The sequence below is a fragment of the Epargyreus clarus genome, unplaced genomic scaffold (genome assembly GCF_041222505.1).
Source record: "Epargyreus clarus isolate Ecla_fem2 unplaced genomic scaffold, WU_Ecla_fem_2.2 ptg000007l, whole genome shotgun sequence".
NCBI lineage: Eukaryota > Metazoa > Arthropoda > Insecta > Lepidoptera > Hesperiidae > Epargyreus > Epargyreus clarus.
Window position 1 is genome coordinate 20,351,598 of NW_027332215.1, and position 18,177 is coordinate 20,369,774.

At 34.8% G+C, this 18,177-nt stretch overlaps 1 protein-coding gene and 1 long non-coding RNA gene across 2 annotated transcripts in view; one reads left to right on the top strand and one right to left on the bottom strand.

The window, feature by feature from the left end:
- The first annotated feature begins 513 nt into the window (after window positions 1–513).
- LOC140743624 (uncharacterized) lies at window positions 514–1,798 on the top strand. The gene is made up of 2 exons (XR_012102480.1): window positions 514–584; window positions 1,085–1,798. It is a non-coding gene; the product is annotated as an uncharacterized LOC140743624 (long non-coding RNA).
- A 1,681-nt stretch (window positions 1,799–3,479) lies between these two features.
- The window catches only part of SCAP (SREBP cleavage activating protein), a 36,447-nt gene continuing 21,749 nt past the window's right edge, over window positions 3,480–18,177 (bottom strand). The window contains exons 11-22 of the mRNA XM_073075046.1: window positions 17,593–17,753; window positions 16,792–16,877; window positions 16,649–16,698; window positions 16,228–16,358; window positions 15,267–15,651; window positions 14,679–14,868; window positions 13,832–13,942; window positions 13,368–13,477; window positions 11,935–12,082; window positions 10,708–10,853; window positions 5,527–5,647; window positions 3,480–5,066 (exon numbers count right to left, since the gene is read on the bottom strand). Coding sequence (XP_072931147.1) covers window positions 4,936–5,066; window positions 5,527–5,647; window positions 10,708–10,853; window positions 11,935–12,082; window positions 13,368–13,477; window positions 13,832–13,942; window positions 14,679–14,868; window positions 15,267–15,651; window positions 16,228–16,358; window positions 16,649–16,698; window positions 16,792–16,877; window positions 17,593–17,753 — 1,770 coding nt within the window. The 3' untranslated portion in view covers window positions 3,480–4,935. The remainder of the gene's footprint in view (window positions 5,067–5,526; window positions 5,648–10,707; window positions 10,854–11,934; window positions 12,083–13,367; window positions 13,478–13,831; window positions 13,943–14,678; window positions 14,869–15,266; window positions 15,652–16,227; window positions 16,359–16,648; window positions 16,699–16,791; window positions 16,878–17,592; window positions 17,754–18,177) is intronic.

Below are 18,177 nucleotides of genomic sequence, written 5' to 3' on the forward strand. Positions count from 1 at the left end.
TGAGTTCAAAAGATATATATCACTGTTTTCACTTTAGTGATACATTTTGCGCAACTCTAGTAGTGATGTGACTTGACTTCTATGACTTAAATTGTTACAGTATCTTGTCTATGCCATTCTGTCACAAAATATTATACTGTGGCTATGTACTGTGGTGTATTTTACGGCTTTGGCTTTTTTATTTTATTTATTTTTATTTCCATTTAACTCATACAAAGTCCATATTTTGTTAGTATTTTTGCCTTTCAGCCTAACTTTATCGTACTTTCATTGTATTCATTATACTGTAGTAAAACGTAGAGCCAAAGACTTTCACGTCTATGTATCTAATTAAAACCTGGTATAAAAATCAATCCATACAGTTTTTACCTACCAAAGATCAAAAAATGACAATGTGTATAACGAAGTTATAAAATGTTACTTTTATGTTAGTGTAAGGAGGGTAAAAAAGTGCCAAGATTTTTTACGCTTTGTTACTGGCCACAGACCTGTATAAAAAATATATACAGGTCTGTGGTTACGGCGCATGTTTCTGAACTGAAATTGAAAATAAAACAAAATAAAAATAGCGATGATATTATGAGGTAAATCTTACACGCTTTTATTAGCTTGGGTTGTATAAATGTATGTATGTATATAACGGAATCTTTGAGCTAAATTTTCACCCGTTTCTAGAAGCTTGAATTTTAAACTTTGCACACGTATCCAGGACCGATGACAATGCAAAATTTGATAACAGTTTTCCATTATCCTTATTAATTCCCCAATATATGAGTTAGTCGCAGAGTAAAAAATGAAAAATAAATTATAGTTTACAAAAAAAAACTAAAAAATCACGCTTTTATTGCTAATCGAACTAAAAACTAGAAAATAAATCAATCAATCAAAATAAATCGTTTCAAAATAAAATTTAAGTTATTAAAATAATAATTCAATTCAGAGTAAAAAAAAAGCACATAAGAAATATATATATAAAGATAAGGTGTATACAATTAATATTTCCATAGCAATTAATGTCATAGTATAGCTGGGCTTTATAAAAAAGAGTAATGAAAGAAATTTATTTGTAGTTTATTTATTTCAGAAAATAGTTACAGTGTTCATCACGAAGAATAGCAGTCAAGTTTTATTACAATTCCTTAAACGTCTGTTCAGCTAATGTGCTGACCTTACATATTAGATTACTAAGACATAATGGAACTTGAAGAAAATAATTGAGTTTCTATATCCAGAGTTGAAGGTGGCGACACCCGATGACACGATCACCATTACTTTTTAAAGAATGGGTTGTGTTTCTATCTTTTGATAGAAAAGTGAATAAATGAGGGATTTAACAAAACTGTTTTTACATGCAATTTTTCAATAAATGCACATTTCTAAGCTAGATTAATTTACAAATAAAAAGTTTTCCCTTTCAGACTCGGGTACCGCCAAAAATGGTGAAATTCTGTTATTTGGATTCTACATACATTTTAGTTTCATTGGTTTTAATATAATTTAATCCTATTAACAATGTGATGTAAATGAGACTCCAAAATCATTTAATAAAATATTTGTATTTGTAAGGTAATTTTAGTTTTGTAGTGATCTGCGGGGAGCAGAAATGGACGTCAATAAATAATATACTCTATGAAGAGGTCGCCTATACTAGAAATTATTTTATACAATACTATTAAAGCCATAAAAATTACACATCGCAGTATAAATTAGTATAATATTAAAGTGTATCCCAGTCGTGAAAATTAGTTTTTGTTTTTATTAAATATGTTAACGAATTAATCATTTTAATTATTGTAATTTAAGTATTTTATTTTAGGTCTCAAATTAATGATAGATTAAAATCACAGACATGTGTACAAAATGTACGTTCTATTTATTAATAAAACAAATTGCACATACACCTCTAGGTACAATTGATTGTACTCTTTGAACAAAACACAAATTTAATACGAATTGTTGGTAATCATAACATATTTCAAATATAAAGTAAAATACATTGACATCTAATATTACCTAAGAAAATACATAACTCTGTTTAGTAATAGATTATCATAATAATTTCTATAGGTTTGAATATTATTATTGAACCACATCAAAGTACAGAGATTACAGTTAAATAATATAACACTTTAGAAAGGCGTACTTGTTTATCTAAATTATACTTTTGAAATGTATTTAAACCGCTTAATAATATGATTTTATAATAAATATTATTTACAATATTTTAACACCAATCTTTGATTAATATTCAGTATCAGTATAAATCATCAAACAACTTTTAAAAAACCTAAATATTTTTTTACTTTTAATGCTAATAACTTCTTACAATATTTATCTTGCACCACATTATATAATACATAATTTTGCAGATTTATAAGTAAAACTTTATTATATATTTTTACCAATAATACATATTAAATATTTAATGGACCAGTAATAACATATCTATTAATAAAAAATAAGTGTTGCTGTCGCAGATCACAATATATAATTATAGGCTTATAAATATGTATGCCATACACTTGTACCACCTTTCCATGATAATAATATGCAGTTTCTTACTACCCAATACCAATACATTAAAAATAATAGTATCTGTATTAAATCACTCTTTTACAGAGATTACTTAGACTTAGGTGGAGAAAGACTTAGGTGGTAGAACCCTTTGTGGTTCGACTCCGGCGGCACCACCGCCCCACCTATTTCTACCTAATAACAGCAGTGTTAGGCACTGCTATGTTCCGTTTTGAAGGGTGTGGTAAGGGAGACATACTTTTTCGAGGCGTTCCAGCTTAGTCCTCAGGGGTAGCGGCGCATCTGTCGCCAACCTCAGGTAGGAATATCTAATCCTATCTGAGGTTGATTACAGATGTCCATGGGCGGCAGAAGCCACTTACCATCAGGTGAAGTGCATGCTCGTCTGCTACTCCTATATTATAAAAAAATATAATGAATTTAGGTTGTGAATATTATGGTGGTATACACTGTACACTGCACTGCGGTATTTTTCTTCGCGTAATGACTATAAGTGGTGGTTTTCATAAACCGTACAAGCGACGTCAACTCAGTGTTGGTCGCCATCACAAGACAAACTAAAGAGTAGTTTTTTTTAAAAATAGCACGTTATGATAAATTTGTAGCAAAGCAAAAGTTTTCCAATGAACATGGATATTCGTCAAAGTCTATAATGTCCTCAATTATTTTTCATAAATTTGTATAATTAATTTATTAATAGTATAATTTTTTATTAATAGTATAATTTAATAAGCCTTCACAACACATCAACATTTAAATATAAAAAGGAAATCTACAATTAGGACTTAAAACGAGTAAATGATATAATTGTGATTGTAATGCATAAATTAAAAATAAATTGTCAATATAATTACTTATTATGTATTTTATTTCTTTTGTTCAGCTGTACTTGTCGGGAAGATGTTAAAAACGGTTACTTTGATATACTTTTCGTTTAACTTATAATATTATGATATTAATGTATTAAAAACCCATAGCAGGTAGTATTGCGTTATTTAAACATTGACAATAAATATAAATGGATTTAACGTAGCAAAACGTGCTTAAAACCGCGAACACAATACAATAATACAATTAATACAATAATAAATATAGCGAATAATATATATCATAAATAAAGTAGCAAATCAACATTAATGTAACTATTGCTAGCACATGTCTTTCTCTGGATTTTTTTCTCAAACGGTTGCATATCCGACTACTTAACTTGGGGGATTGTTTAAGGAAACGGACTACTTTTATCAGCGAATATCTTTATATGTTCAGCGTATGCAAAACATTAACATTACATTTAGGTCTGTGGTTTAGACGGCCGTAAGTAATCGTAAGAAACATGTTTTACTTATAATACTGTTAAAGACTGACGTAGCCTGGATCCCATTATAAGAGTAAGCGCAATACGCTCATTGACTATCCCACTTTAATCGTCGTTTTATCTTTGAGGAGGATATTTCTAAAGGAAACATTGGCAAGGGCTTTGAGTCTCGTCAATCGCCATGCGTAAAATATAAGTATTCATTGTGAATATTATTGAGATAACGTAACTGCACTTGCTATAGATTCTTAAGTTGTAACAAGTTTATGAGGAAAAGTACTAGCTGCTGCGACTAGGTGTAATAGTATGATAATAAAATTCACAACACATTGTAAGTCGTTAACATAACACGCTGTCAACCACGCTGAAATAACCAAGTGATAAGTCACCAAATATACTCCTTATAATCAACAATGTTTCATATGGATATACATCTATAAGAATACGATTTACTTTGATTGTGTTGCCTACGACATGTGGCCTCGAGACCTAAAAAAAAAATAGTAATACAAGAATATTATATTTAGAGAAAGTATGTTCTAATTACTTAACAAACCGTGCCGTCTTTTATTAAGAGTTATTTGGTAACATTATCTATTACTTTAACATCATAATTTAGGGGTACCGTTCTCATTGTTTGTGTTAACATTCCATAAACGTCATTTTCAGCTCGGACTAGATAGAATATTCTAAACAATATAATAAATATTCAATTGAATTTGTGAATGTATTTGTAATACACAAATATGCATAAAAAACACTCAGTGTCACTTCAACTTTACATCCATCTAATCGCTTTAGGCCATGAAACTTATCAAGTATTTACAACTGTACATTTGCAATATGCCCATAAGAATATGTTGATTTGAATAACGCTAATAAATGATTTCGCTTAAGGGAGTCGGCGTTTGACGCGATGCGCAATAAGTACAGATTTAGAAGTATAAGTTTCACAGTCTGTTTAAAGTTCATAAGACACTAGAAAAGTCTATCGTTGCAGTGGCTCTTGTGAATTATGTACGAAGAGGTCACTGAATTGTGATTGTACGTTAATTATTCGGTTTCACATCGATACTGTTGGCTCGTTAGTCGGTTTTCACGTCCAATCTGGACACGAGAGGAAATCGTACGATGCGCAGCTGATTCGCGTAGTCGCACACTATCGCGTCCTTCAACGGTAGTATTTGCCTTACAAAAATACAGCCATCGCTTTGACCTGCAAGAATGTATTGAACATGTAAATTAAACGTTGATGAAATAGTTTATAGCTTCAATGATGTATTAAATACTTTACGTATATGAAATCATCATCAACCCATTATTGTCCCACTTGTGGGCACGGGTTTCCTCTCATAATGAGAAGGATTAGGCCATAGTCGAGACGAAATTGAGATATGTTTGTATTATTATAAATCTGAATTAAACAAAAGTAACATAAAATGGAATCTTTACAGAAGTTAATATGATAGTAGAACTAAATATATGACACGGTACACCTTGTGAAGTGGTGGTAGTTGTATTGACATTCAAAAAGTGTAAACTCTGTAAAGAACCTATTTTAAATTAAAAAAAATTATTTGATTTGATAAGGAATAAATGGTTTAATCTTAACGAATCCCAATTATTACATTTAGTTAGTACTTTTTATCAGATAAGTAGAGTACATTGATTCTTACCGAACAAAACTCGTCGTATTACGTCCCCGCTGCTAAGGTCGTAGGCAGTGAGCCCGCTCCGGTCGCCCATTACAAGCAACGAGTGCGTCAGAGGTAGCATACGACTCATGTAGTTTAAACCCTGAGGAAAACAAGTGAATTTTACAAGATTCCTCCCGACTTACTGAGATAAAGCAGTTGGAACGAGACCAATAGATTTTCATCATTTAGAATCAGACCGTATTTGACAGTATTGAGGTGGTTACAGCTCCGTAATACTAGAGTTTGAAATGATTGGTAAATTTACGTAGCACTGAGGGCGAAGGAACCGCTATTTCCCTCTAGACTCGAAAAAGTATTTAGACACAATAATTAGTCCATATATGAATAGACGACAAATATTTTTTTCGGTAAGGAAATTTCTAACAATTTAGAGTGCATTATAATAATGGAATATGGAAACAGCCAATATAACCTGATAGTGATTTGACTTTATTATTCAACAAATTATTTAACAAGAGGTACACAGTACTATCTTATAATAAACCAAACAATATTTATATATCTATGAGGTTAATGGGGGATACACATTGGTTTCTATGATTTATAAATCCTTGCCTGACCCCAGCTAGTTCAGTATTTATTTATTTATTTATTTATTTATTTATTTAAGGATCATACACAAAATTACAAAATACAGCAGTTCTTACGGATCTAAGTCTTAAAGTTAGTCATTTTGTAATTTTAGTTACGTATGAACACAACATGCGTAGCAATTAAAGGTAGGTGCATTAACATGAGTCTTACTAAAGAATAGGAAGTTAATGTTTATAGATAATAAATATATATAAATGTTATGCATTATTAAATGGAAATATGTACTATAACAATGAGTATTGAGTATATGGCATGAATAACATATGTAATAAATATGATGTTTATGATGGCGAGGCACTTATGATATACATATACAGTGGCGTGCAAAAGTTTCGGGCCACCCTGATTTTTTCATTTGATTGATAGATTTCAATTAAAAGAATCATTCCTCCATTAATTTATTGTTTGAAATATACAAACGAGTTAGAATATACTCAGAAACTTCTAATATTACTTTGATTCATAGAATATTTTAAGTTAGTACACGTAAACTGACTTTCGTCGTTGTGCAAAAGTATCGGGCCACTACTCGCGGATGCTCTGTACTCCTAGTTGGTTTACGTTCTCATGGTCGCTGGTTTCAAAATAAGTTACATAAAGGAAAATTAGGTTTTTTTTGACGACTATGCCGAAACACACCAATACTCAGATTCGTGAAATCGTAGTGAAGCTGTCTTCAGAAGGAAAAAGTTCATGTTTTATTGCAGGGTCTTTATCTGTTGGTAAAAGTAAAGTAAATTTTATTATTTCTAAATATAAAACAACTAATTGACTGCGTGATAAAAAACGGATTGATAGGCCACCAAAACCTTCGACTCATGTCGATAACATTATAAAAAGGAAATGTGTTGTTGATCCGCGAAAAAGCGCAGGCGACGTTGCTCGGGAATTGCGAAGTGAAGATGTAGCCGATGTTAGTCGGAGCACGGTGTCACGTCGTCTGAAGGTGGTCGGACTGATTGGACGGGTTGGTCTCAAGAAACCACTAATTAGCAAAAATAATAAGAAGGCCAGGTTGGACTTCGCGAAAAAATATCAGCACTAGTCAGCATCAGATTGCTAAAAGTGCTATAATCTGATGAATCTAAATTTCAATTGTTTGGAAGTGATGGTCGGAAGTACGTAAGACGTCCAACAGGTACCAGAAATACTATAAGGTATCAAACTCCTACAGTTAAACACGGTGGTGGGAATGTTCCACCAGCAATCCATTCCATCAGCATCAGCAAGAAAAGCTCCCCAAAGTGATGTCACTTTGGGGAGCTTTTCTTGCTGATGTCGTTGGTCCGCTAGTAGAAATTCACGGCAATATGGACGATGTAATGTATAAGAATATTTTACTGGATCATATGCTTCCATTTGTAATGAAAAATTTGCCTCGTGGTTGGATTTTTAAACAAGATAACGATCCAAAACACACTTCGCATCTTGTGAAAAAATTCCTTCAGAGCCGAAAAGTCCGTCTTCTAGCCTGGCCCTCGCAGTCACTGGACTTTAATCCCATTGAACATTTGTGGTAAGACGTAAAGGTTCACGTTGGAACGAAAAATCACTCCAAATAGACGGAATTGTGGAATAATTTGCGACAAGAGTGGGAAAAATTGCCAAAAGAACGAATCTCGTGGTTAATCGACTCAATGCCTCGTCGTCGCGTAGCAGTCATTGCTGCTAAGGGCATGGCAACAAAGTACTGAGTCGAGCAAGAGGGTACAAGACTTTAAACCGCAATTCAACTTTATTATTTTTGATATTTTCGATGAAGTAGTATGTGGCCCAATATTTTTGCACAATTATTAATAAAAAAATGTTGATAAATAAATTATTGGAAAGTAATATCTGCGTGTATAATTCATTAGTTTCATATACAGATGAATATCTGTGAAAATTGATCGTTAATATTTATTTCCTAATCGTATTTCTGGGCAATATGTATGAAAAATAGGGTGGCCCGAAACTTTTGCACGCTACTGTATATAATTGTGATTTGATAAAAAAAAAAAAATAAAAAAAAAAAAAATGTTAGTGTTTGTATATATTATAAATATTATGATATTACTTTACATACGTGCTTAGATTTTATAAGAATTTGGGTTCAGAACCCTGTAGATTTTATTTTTAAACACTGCAAGTTTATCGTGAAAGATGTCTAATGTGTCGTCCTTGCTTAAAAACTCTTGTAGTAATTTACACAGTCTAGGAATGAGAGAATTACGTCCTAAGTTAGTTTTGTATATTCTATGGGTAAGTATAGGTCTTGGATACCGTGGTAAATTATTTGGAACAGCAAGTGAGAAGTGATGTAGTAGGTTAGAATTGTCGAGGATGCTATTTAATTGCTTAAATAAAAATGTCAGGTCATGCATTTTGCGTCTGTCCGATAGCATCATAAGATTAAAATTTTGGAGACGATTGCTGTACGGTTCTCGTTTATTTGATCCGTGGAAGTAGAAAGAGGTAAAGCGCCTTTGTATAGACTCAATGCGGTCTTTATGAATTTGGTAGGTAGGGTTCCAAATACCAGAGCAGTATTCGAGTTTACTTCTAACGAGAGTAGTAAATAGTAGTTTTCTGGTGTTTATGTTCTTAAATTCCTTGGAGTTCCTGAATAAGAAGCCTAACATACTTCGAGCAGATTTGCATATGTTTTCTACATGATTGATAAAATTTAATTTGGAGTCAAATGTTACGCCTAAATCACGTATAGTCTGTTGTTGTTGGAGTTTAACACCATTTATTTGGTATGCCATATCAAATGATTTAATGTTTCTAGTAAATTTAATAAATGAGCACTTATCAGGATTAAGGAGCATTCCATTGTTACTGCACCAGTCCGATAATCTATTAACGTCGTCTTGGAGAGCTTTGGCATCCTTTTCAGATTTTATTTGTTTTGCGATCTTAAGGTCATCAGCAAATATAAAGTACTTAGAGTTACGCATGCAGTTAGGAACATCATTGAGAAAGATGTTGAAAAGGAGGGGTCCTAGAATAGATCCCTGTGGGACTCCTGATATAGCATAGTACGGCGATGACATGTAGCCCTTAACTACCACCTGTGATGATCTACTCTCTAGGTAAGAGGATAGCCATGACAGCAACGATCCTCCAAATCCGAAATTTGAAAGTTTCTTTATAAGCAGTGAATGATTGACCTTATCAAATGCTTTGAAAAAGTCTGTATATACAGTATCAACCTGAATGCCCGAGTCGACGGAACTGGAGACGAACGTAAAGAAGTTAGCTAGGTTAGTCACAGTAGATCTGGAAACCATGAAACCATGTTGTTCCTCTGATATAGCTTGTTGCACGTGTCGGAGGAAAAGAGGGTGTAAAAGGGATTCAAACATTTTAGGCAAAATGGAAATTATTGAGATAGGCCGATAATTGGATATATTATTACAGCCACCTTTTTTATAAATAGGTACAATTCTTGCTCTCTTCCATAAATCTGGAAAAATTCCGGTTTGAAGGGATTTGTTGTAAATGATGCAAACTGGTAATGAGAGAGGCTCGGCACATTTGGCTATGAATACCGCAGGTAAGTTATCTGGACCAGCGCCTTTCCGTGTGTCAAGTCTTTTTAGTTTTTTAAAGACTTCAAACTGTGTGAAATGTACTGTGCACAGAGAGCCACGTCCAATTGACTGGATTGTATCCTTATAGGGTGGACAGTGCGTATCGAAGACCGAAGAAAAATGTTTCGCGAATAAATTGCATATACTCTCTCCATCCGTTGCCACCTGACCTTCGAGAGACATATTCGATGGATAAGAGTTAGAAGATTTTTTCAGATTTTTAAGATGCGTCCAGAAATATTTAGGGTTTTTAGATATATTTGTCTCTATAATTTGTATGTAGTTTTTATAGCTTTTTTTTATTAGTTTATCACAATAATCACGGAGCGATTCGAACTTATGGCGATCAAGAGGGTTTTTATGAAATTTATATTTTAGTCTGTATTTATTTTTGTAATGTAATGATGAAATAAGTTTTTTACCAAACCAAATAGGATACTTGTTGCTTTTATGCGAAGTTTTAGGAACATATTTTTTTATGATTACGTTCAACTTGTTATAAAATACAGCTAACATGAGGTTGACATCCTCACAGTCAAGCAAGAGATCTAACCATGGTGTTTTATTAAGTTCGTTTATTATATTATTGTAATCTGCCTTATAAAAATTTAATCGAGAATCTAATCTTTCGGTAATTACCTTCTTTATGTTACATGTTACAGTTATATCTAACGGAGGATGGTGTTTATCTACGATACATATGGGATTTAAATTTTGTGTGACAGTTCATTCGAGTTTGATAATATTAGGTCCAGCATTCTTAGGTTAATGTTAGTTACTGAGTTGTACTGTTGAAGATTGTTTTCCTCAATAAAATCAATACACATAGAATCTAAGTTAGAACTACTAGATGGTCGCAAATGATTGACGCCAGGTTGTTTTGTCCAGGCTAAGTTCGAAAGATTTAGGTCCCCTGCAATTATGACATGATCGTTTTGATGTATAAAAACAACATAAATTAAAAACTCACAATATGTATGGAGTTAAGCATGTGGCCTTGGAAGCGATCCCAGATGCAGAGTCGTTCATCTGAACCCGCCGAGACCACGTACGAGGCGGTGTAGGTGAGTGACGTCACCGCACCATCGTGCGCTTGCATGCTGTACAGGCACGCTCCTGAAATAAAGTCATTTTAAATGGCTATAAAAAACAATTGGGCTACGAAAAATCACTTGTTCAATAAGATAAGGGTTGGTTCACACAGTCCGGCTCGGAGAGCATCGGCCCGCATTTTTCTTTTCACACAGACCGGATCGTATACGCTTGGAATTGGCCGGAGCGGAGCCGCCAAATATTTCACATAGACCGGCTGGTAAGGATCTTAAAGCGGATGCGCTCGTAATAGGAGGCGATCGGTTGCACGGGGAAGAATGAGCACACAGTCAGAGCAGGTCGGCTCCTCTTATTATTTCACACGAAGCGCGTTCAAGCACTCTTAATGACAAAAGAAGTGCACATGCAATAATAAACCTTAATACAATTACTCAAAAATCTGTTTCCAACGTGATAAAAATCTGCTCTCCTCTCCGAGCCGGTCTGTGTGAACGGACCCTTACACAATTAGAGTTAGGTTAGGTTTGGAAATGTTTGTTGATCATATGTTGCTTCTAGGTATTTTGGGTGAACAATAACATTTTTCTATTTACATATACATACATAACTTAAATTCAAAGCTAACTGTTCAAATGATACTCACTTTCAATGTTGTGCAACTTATTGTGCTTTTTATCATAGCGACACCGCTAGATCTATTTATGTTACAGAGGGTGTTAAGGCAAATTCAAAAGTAGAACCCTTGGTAGTTTGACTTCGAAAATACCAAGAACCAACCTTATCCATTTCGGCCTTTTAACAACTGAACAGTGCTGTTTTCTGATTTGAACCGAGTAACATTATTCACTTGAAGGAATCTAATCCTACCTGAGGTTGAATATCGACGTCCATGGGCGGCAGTTGCCACTCTGCATCAGATGGACTGTACGCTCGTAAGTTAATTCAACAAAAATACATAACAAAAGAAACTTATCCACCTAAATTGCAACCATGTAGAAAGATAAAAACACATGCATGATTTTGAGAAAATTTCTGCTGATAGAACTAATTTTCGTTGGGCCACAAACTAACGGAGTTGAATAATAAAACCAAGGTTAGTTTTGTTGATGTATAGTTATTATTACTAAAAATCTATATTAATTACCAGTGTGCAAGTCCCACACGCAAAGCAGTCCGTCCTGGGAGCCGCTGCCCGCGATAGTGGGCGTGGCGTGGTCGATGAAGGAGCTCGTGATCGGACCGCAGTGGCCGTGCAGCGTGAACAACGCCGTTAGCTCCGTGCTCGAGAATATCTATAATAATTTTACATGGATATCAGACACGAGTATGTCGATAAGTCGACGTACATATATGTACGACGTACATTTAGAAGGTGGTAGAACCCTTTGTGGTTCGACTCCGGCGACACCACCGCCACACTTATTTCTGCCTCATAACAGCAGTGTTAAGCGCTGCTGTGCTCTGGTTTGAAGGGTGTGGTAAGGGAGACATACTTTTCCGAGGAGTTCCAGCTTTAGCAGCGCATTTGTGGCCGACCTCAGGTAGGAATATCTAATCCTATCTGGGGTTTATTACAGATGTCCATGAGCGGCAGTAGCCATTTAACATCAGGTAGACTACATGCTCGTCGTATATTTAAAAAAAAAGTGCACTACATACAAATGCATAAATGTATACACATTTACATAATGTAAATCATAGTAAGTATTAGGATTGTTTAAAACTCTTTTACCAAGAAGCACATATAGGTGCAATCAAAAGTGTGCATTTTCGATTTATTAACTTTTTAAATATTATGGAAAAATGGGGGATATTTGTAGTAATATTCCTTTGACGTGTATGGGAAAAAGTTTTTTGATTTTTTAGAACTCCGACATCTCAAATCGATATGATAATTTTCTGGCCAATGTTCACTGTAGAAAGTTATGCAGATAAGATACATTACTATATTGTAGATTGAGTTTGTCGCTTAAAATATTCTTTGTAGTTATAAATGTCGATTATTGGATATCTTCATACGACAATAAATGAAAACACAAGTCCTACTCGTTCCATGGAAAATGTTAGAATAGTTAAAAAACATTTAACATAAGACTTAAAAAAAATCAAACGAACTTATTAATAAATGATGGGGTAAAAAATGGAACACCATTTATAAACATTAGTTCCCTCACCTTTGATAGGAGCGGCAATAGCGCAGTGTCATGACGTAAAATCTTTTCCTGCGAGTGTGACTCTTATGTCTTAGGAATAAGGTACAATATGCATTACCTTAATTTGACGAATTTGCAACATTGTAGTTTTATTACCTCTCGAATTATAATGTTTTTGTGATTAGACAAAGCGTGTAGAAAATTTGAAAAACGCAAGAAAGTCCTGTGCCTAAAGTATTAAAGATATTTGATTGAAAATTTGCTTGGAGGCTTGAGAGATGGATAGGTTCATGTGGTTAAATTTATTGTCGTATGAAAGTGTCCATCCTGTATAAATTGTGTCTTATAACGAATCACGTTGCTTACGTTAAAAATTACAAATTGCAGTCATGCAATACGTAACATAAATCGTCTTATAACGAACCTTAAGCACGTGATCTTGTGCGCCGGTGAGGATACGCCCGCCCTCGGACTGCAGCTCCGTGATGGGTTGCTGGTGCGGCCGGCAGTGTGCTAGCCGTACGCACACGACTTCTGCAAACACACAAAACTAAACGCTCTTATATTTTGTAGGTGGTAGAATTATTTTGTAGGTTGACCCCGCGGCATCACCACCACGCCTTCCTCGGCCAAATAATATCAGTGTTGAGTAAGTGCTGTATTTTAGTTTAGGGGTGTGTGGGTATCCATGTCCTGTGGGTTACCTCAGGTAGAACTTTAATTTTTTTTGGAGTTCATTACAGATGCGCATAAGTAGCAAACGGGCATGCAGTACAAATAATGGTTAGAGGGTAACCTCTTTCTATTATTTGGACGGCATGCCCGTTTGCTACATCTATTATAAAAAAACAGCGTTTGAAAATGGAAATGTAAAATGTTTTTAATTACCATCCGCATCACTGTGGTCTGCCTCGTAAGAGAAACTCATTCTGTGCGTGTGATCATCTTCGAGACTTTGAGCGCTGCGAAGTGAATCCGCTGAACCCGTTCTTTTGTGTGCTAGAACATAATGAAATGCTATTTATAATAAGAATTTCATAAAATGTCTATAACGCTATAATAACTATAGAGATTATGGTAACCTTGTATACCTTGAATACCTTGAATATAAGGTGTAGTGATTCATGGTTATTTAATTAATGATCCCCTGCTGGGCGTGCACCAGCTTTCAAAATGATGATGATGGTGAATCAGACCGTCGCACTGGCCAAGTGCAGATAGGTACATTTTAGGTTTCCTCGTAATGTTTTCCTTTTAATTTATATAATATTAAATTAATAATTAATTTCTAATATGTATCTAGGTTCAAAAAATTGCGAATTCGTGTTTGGTGTTTGTTTTAGTATTGTGACTCCGGATCCACAGACTGAAACGTCCAAATTCAATACTCAGCAAACAGTATATTTTCTAGGAAAATAACACACTTCGTCGGTGCGCAATGCTGAACCGCCTGCACGCCATCGTTGTCACCGGCCGCCCGTCTACTGCACCGCACGCACGCCATGCACCCTGTCGCTACATATACGCAACACTTACTGCGGCGGTGCGCCGTGCTGATCCGCTAGTCGTGCTCGCCGCCCGCCCGTCTACTGCAACGCACATACGCAATGTATAGTCCGCTCTGAATATAGAAATGAATTGCGTCGCCATAACAAATTGTACGACTATACCTGTTCGTAACAACTTCAGAGCGGACTCGCTGTTTAGCGATAACTATACTATACACAACACTCACTGCGGCGGTGCGCCGTGCTGAACCGCCAGTCGACCTGCGCGCCGGACTGCGCGTTGTACGCGTCCAGCCGCAGCAGCGTGAGGTGGCCGGTGAGCGTCGCGGCGCACACCCGCCGCGCGCCCGCCAGCGCCTTCACGTGCGTCACGCCCGTCGTGTTCGACGACCGCCCGTCTGTGCTCCACCATACGCACTACGCAATGTTATAAATTAGATGACAGCTTATCATATATTCGCGAAATTATTAGAAAATTCATGCATAGGTGAAGGTGTATTTGGAGGTGGTAAAATCCATAGTGTTTCGACTCAGGATACCACCACACTAATTTCTCCCTAATAACAGCACTTTTATGTCTTCTGGTTTCAAGCATATATACTCTTACTTATGAGGCCTTTCATTATAATTCTGAGTGCATCTGAGGGGTATTAACGCTTATGTGGCCAACCTAGTATAGGACTCCAATCCTATTCTGGGTTGATTACAAATGTCTATGAAAAGCTGTGGCTAATAACCAATTGAGGAACTGTATGCTTGCTTGTAAAAAAAAAAAATAATAATAATGTTAGTCACATATTAGTGTATTAACTTACCATTAGTTTCCCAGAACTGGCCTCCCAAAATTCAAGTCTGCCATCCGCACAACCCAATATTATGAGATCATTACAAAAGTCCATGCACCACACAGGAGATTCTCGTATCGGCCTGCCCCGCCATCCAGAATCGTGAACCGTGTCTGTTTCACTACTAACATTATTCACTCTCCTATTTATATATTTATAATCATGTCTATTACGCAAACTATTCGAACCGTCCACACTTGTATTCATTAACAACACTCTATTGTCACACACTTCACTGTCCTTATGACTACAATTATTTGCACTAATGGTGTGATTGTTTATGTTTAAATTACTAATATCTACGTTCTCCTTAGCCTCGTACAAATCGTCACACTGGTCGACGTAATAAAGATCTCTGAAACAAAGAAAGCATGTTTTAGAACAATTCGAATTGTGAAGTTACTATAATGTTAAGAACTTTGTTACATGAGTCAAATCAGAAAGGGATTTTTAAAATAAAAGATTACTGAATATATTATACTTAGCGAATACATGTTATATGTAATCGTAAATATGTCTTTACTTGCTAATGAAATTATAGTTGCCTTACTAAATACAAATGTAAATATTATTACTTTTAATTCTAATATAATACTGTCTATAGACATAAGAAGCGTGTGTATTTATGATTATTAACTTAACAAGTACATCGCAGTGATATCTATATCAATATTATAAAGAGGAAAACTTTGTTTGTTTGATTGTAATGAATAGGCTCAAAAACTACTGGACTAATTTTAAAAATTCTTTCACCATTCGAAAGCTATATTATCCACGAGTAACATAGGATCTATTTTATATGAAATATATTTGATAAATAATTTTTGAGGCGGTACAAAGTTTTCCGAGTCAGCTAGTTGTTAAATAAAGAAAAATGAATCCAGTTAGCAATATTTTCAAAAGTACCAGCTAAAGATAGTAAAAATATCACCTGTAGCTTTTCGCAAACTCGTATTTCGTAGTTTCAGCGGGCGAAACATTGACGGGTTGTTCGCGGCCCGTGGAACGAAACCGTAGCCCGCTGAGATGGTTACTGAGGCCTTTCTTTAACCGATGCACGCTCTGTAGAAAAAAAAAGTATACATATTAATAATTCATAATTCCAGTTCACGTCGCCCGAACTGCCGGACACTAGTGCACGAATAGATTGAAGTATTTTCTACCTTACCTATTAGGTATCTAACAAAAGATTTAGTAAAATACAAATATATGGGAGTGTAAAATAACACAAATAATATTAAATAATAAAAATATATATATATATATATATATATATATATATATATATATATATATATATATATATATATATATATATATATATATATCTTATTAACGAAGAAATGTCCTACCTGATTGTTTGGTATTATTTTTTGTTTTGATGTATCGGGACATTGGCATGCTGAAAATAAAAAAATATGATATAATTAATGAACAACCAGCGTAGAAGTGTAAACAAAATAACGCATTTCAATATTTATTTTTAAATGCTTACCATCAATTAAGCAGTTTTCATAAGTACTGAACGGATTTCTTTTGGAGTTTACTTTTTCATATAATTCCATTTGCAATTTAAAGAATCTGTAACAAACAAGTGTATACCAACTAAAAAGAAACATGTGGTTTAAATTGTTTAATGTATTTAGTCGTCAGTGACTCAGTGATCTTAATTTTTTTTATAATGTAGAAGTAGCAGACGAGCATGCAGTCCACCTGATGGTAAATGGCTACTGCCGCCCATGGTCATCTGTATTAACCCCAAATAGGATTAGATATTCCTAACCTGAGGTCGGTCACAGATGTACCGCTACGCCTGAATATTAAGCTGGAACACCTCGGAAATGTATGTCTCCTCTTGATGATCTTGAAAATATTCATGTGTTTAATTAGATCATGGTGTAGTATAGGTTTTAATATATATATTAATATATAATATGGACATAATCTCATTTAAGATAACTCCCGTTTACTGTCTACTGAACTCGAACAATGGAGCGCCTTATAATTAAAACATCAATTTGCATCGAAATATAATTTAACTGTAATTTAAGTATACCTTCATGGTTTAACCAAATAAATAGTGGGTATTAGTCGTGTAAATAATATATTAAGTTGTTAATAAACAAAACTGCTCGTACAAATGAGCTTATATCTAAATTTTAAGTATCTCAAATATTGTAGTTCATTTCCCTATTCTTAGGTATTTGGAAAGAAACTCATAACATCTACAGTAAGATGTAATAGAGCAAAAGTCTTCTGCAAATTAAGTCAACAAGTATATTAGTGAAGTACTTACGCCCCACGGTCAATATTTGTGATGATTTCTCCGTTCTGCGAATCCCACACCTTGATGGTGCCTTGGAGACACGAGCTGACCACCTTCTCCCCATCGGTGACCAGACACTCCACCTCCTGGCTGTGACCGGCTACCACCAGCGGCACTGCCTCCATGACCAACTGTATAAAAACGCTTTATATGGTTAATTATTCAATTCGAATTTCGAATCAAATATTGATATTCGATTTAAAATATATTCGCACACCGCTGGGTAACGGTCAAAATAGAATATATTGTACACACACACATGCCTGTATGTGGAAGAATGTACGTAAAAGGAGTTGCTGAATAGAAACTGGATATGTGGGTCTCTTGCCACCAAATAAATTAATTCGTAGTAGTTAAGTAGCTGTTTCACTCGTTCCATAATATATCTTTTTCCTCGACAGCGGCGTTTTATGTTTTTCGAGCGTGTGTATGTATTCCATTTTTGGACAGGTTATTCTTTGGGACGCCATGCAGCTCAAACAGCTTGAACGTTTTTAAAAACTAAGCTGGTCTACAATTCTAAATTGTAGGTATTTTGGTTCAATCTAATTCAAT